The sequence below is a fragment of the Olea europaea genome, unplaced genomic scaffold, assembly GCF_002742605.1.
Source record: "Olea europaea var. sylvestris unplaced genomic scaffold, O_europaea_v1 scaffold1765, whole genome shotgun sequence".
Taxonomy (NCBI): Eukaryota; Viridiplantae; Streptophyta; class Magnoliopsida; order Lamiales; family Oleaceae; genus Olea; species Olea europaea.
Genome location: NW_019235376.1, coordinates 168,421 through 171,157, shown reverse-complemented (window position 1 = coordinate 171,157; position 2,737 = coordinate 168,421). Strand labels below are relative to the sequence as shown.

General features: G+C 32.8%; 1 protein-coding gene across 1 annotated transcript; it reads right to left on the bottom strand.

The window, feature by feature from the left end:
* Positions 1–6: 6 nt before the first annotated feature.
* Positions 7–1,473, bottom strand: LOC111378091 (calmodulin-like). The gene is made up of 4 exons (XM_023001259.1): positions 1,192–1,473; positions 875–1,032; positions 717–794; positions 7–152 (listed from the first exon to the last, which is right to left on the bottom strand). Exons 1-4 carry the CDS (start codon positions 1,265–1,267, stop codon positions 12–14), a joined length of 453 nt encoding a protein of 150 aa, XP_022857027.1. The 5' UTR covers positions 1,268–1,473; the 3' UTR covers positions 7–11.
* Between the last annotated feature and the right edge of the window lie 1,264 nt (positions 1,474–2,737).

The following is a 2,737-nucleotide window of genomic DNA, read 5'->3' as shown; positions in this document are numbered from 1 at the left end:
GGGGGATAAAATCAAGAAGATGAAGCCAACATCATCCTCACAAATTCATCATAGCTGACTACACCATCTCCATCCAGATCAGCTTCTCTTATCATTTGTTCAGCCTCTTCATCACTTAGTCTTTCTCCCAAATTTATCATCACATCTCTTAACTGCACGCATACCAGGACAACATAAATATCCAGTCAAAATATGAGGAGGTTCAACAACAAAAATTAATAGCAATTTATTGTTAAATAACAAGAAGGGTGCAGGGCAAGATGGGATGGAATGGATGAGACGTGGTGGGGCGATGATTTTTTAGGATGGAACCACAATTCTGTACAAGTAATACAGAGCTAGGCATCAATCTTAGCCATGTAGAAGTTGTGCATTAATGGAGCATGTAACCCTCCTTGATTTGAGGAAGAGCAACGGATAGATCGTCACTTAATCGGGGCCCAGATGACATAGTACTTCGTCTTATTTTGGGGATTAATAAAGTTCCACTTATATTATGGGATAGATGATTGACCTTTAAGGAAATTGTGCTACTCCACATAATAGTTTAATCTTTCGAGATGAAACTCTAATCCCCTTTGAGAATGGGGCTGAATGGAGTTAATCAAGAACCTGCTATGTCTACAGAAAAATGCTGCTCTAGTTGAAATTCTGGGAGCTCTACTTCTGTACAAGCAGAGAAATCCAATCAAGAATAGATATTTATGGGAATTCACCTCATTGGCGGATATGAATCCATCTTGATCCCTGTCGAAAACTTTGAAAGCTTCTTTTAGCTCCTCTGTTACATTGTCCTATCAAACATAAATTAATTCAGTTTATACTTCCCAACACTTATATTAATGCATAATTTCGATTAATTTGTTCATAATACCTTCATCTTTCTAGCCATAATACCCAAAAACTCTTCAAAATCTATGATGCCATCTCCATCACTGTCAACTTCATTCATCATTTCTTGAATTTCTTCCTTCGTTGGATGTTCATTCAATGAGTGTATTGCTGCCGCAAGTTCTGCCATAGTGATTACACCTTTACATAGGGGAAAAAAAAGTTCCTCAGTCAACCGAATATGATTATCAGTCGAGCATGAATAAAAGTCGGTCTTAGTGATCCGACACTACCAAGTGGAAGGCAGATTTCTTGACCGATAAAACATGACTCTACTGAAAAAAAGGAGCAGAAAAATACCATCAGAATCTTTGTCAATCAAACAAAAGGCTTCCTTGAACTCAGCAATCTGTTCTTCTGTCAATGCATCTGCCATTTTGGTGATTATGATCTTGATTCACAGTCTTCAAACAAAATGGGAGACGGGGTTTTTTTATTTTTGCTGTCCCAGTGTCCCAGGAAAAGGGTAAGAAAATAACAGAAATATGACAAGATTTATGGCAAAACACTTGAATTACATTGGGATTCGTTTTCTCAAGTAAATGGTTAAAAGTCTAACACACTAAGGGAAGAAAATAAATCAATCAACATTCAAGAAAGAAAATTTAGGGTCCAAAATCAACGGTTTGAATGGAATAGAATACTGCAAGTCTGCGATGGGCACCTTAATATTGGCTGAGGTGTCTAAGTCAGCTCGACCATGACTGCAAATTTTTTTGGGGTTTGATTTTTAAGGTTATTTAGGATACTCTACGCGTTCTTGCAAGTCAAAGCAACTTATTCCAACCATTGAATATTTCAAATAAACGCCCCATTATTTCCCATTAAATTATAATTCATTTTTTCCTCTCTTTTTATTAATCATGTGTTTTCTAATAAAATAATATTATAGGTAAATTCATAAATTTTTTTCTTCTTTTTAATCACATATTCTTTAAAAAATTATCATTCTTCTCATTATAACATGGAATAATAGCGGCCAACGGGCACTTAATGAAATTTTTTTAAACGAATTTAAATTTTTAGATAAGATGATACAAAAGTAAAGACTAAATTCGAGTGTCGATGTCATATTAAAAATAAGAGAATGATATTTGTCATCATGACAGGGATCGCCAATCATTGTTGCAGTGCGATCACTCCCACATTATCTAAAAAACTAAAAATACATTTAAACTTTATTGAGTTATGTGTTAGTGGCGTGATTACCACATAGATCGGTGATCATCCGTACTCATGATGAATAGTATTATTCTGAAAATAAATTTGGGCGTTGGTGGTGTTGAAAATCAATTATTAATAAGCCCTTGTTTGGTATCCATTATTTTTAAAATACATTTTTCTCTCTTTTATTTTTAACCACACATTTTTTAATAAAATAATATTATACTCAAATTCAAAATTTTTCCTTATTTTTTAATCTCGCATTTTTCATCAAAATACTATTATAAACATTTTGAACAAATATAGGGCTCAAATAGGCTCTAAATATATAGCTTAAATTTTTAGAGTAAAATGCGAACACTGCACATGGGAGGAAAAGAGCACTAAGAACAAGTTTATTTCTGCCTAAAAATTAAGTCAAATTTACTTGTAGATTTACTTAAAGTGAGTGACTTTTGAGAAAGTAATTTTTAGACTAAATCAAAATGATTGTGGTTTATTTGAGTTCTTGAAGAAAACGTGAAATATGAAAAGTGGTTAGATTTTCTTGACTGCTTCACACTTTTGATCTAGAATGAGTCAATAATTGAAAATATGACTGCTTCACATTTTTTAGGACAATAAATTGGGAAAAAAAATTAAAATTAATATATATATATATATATATATATATATATATATA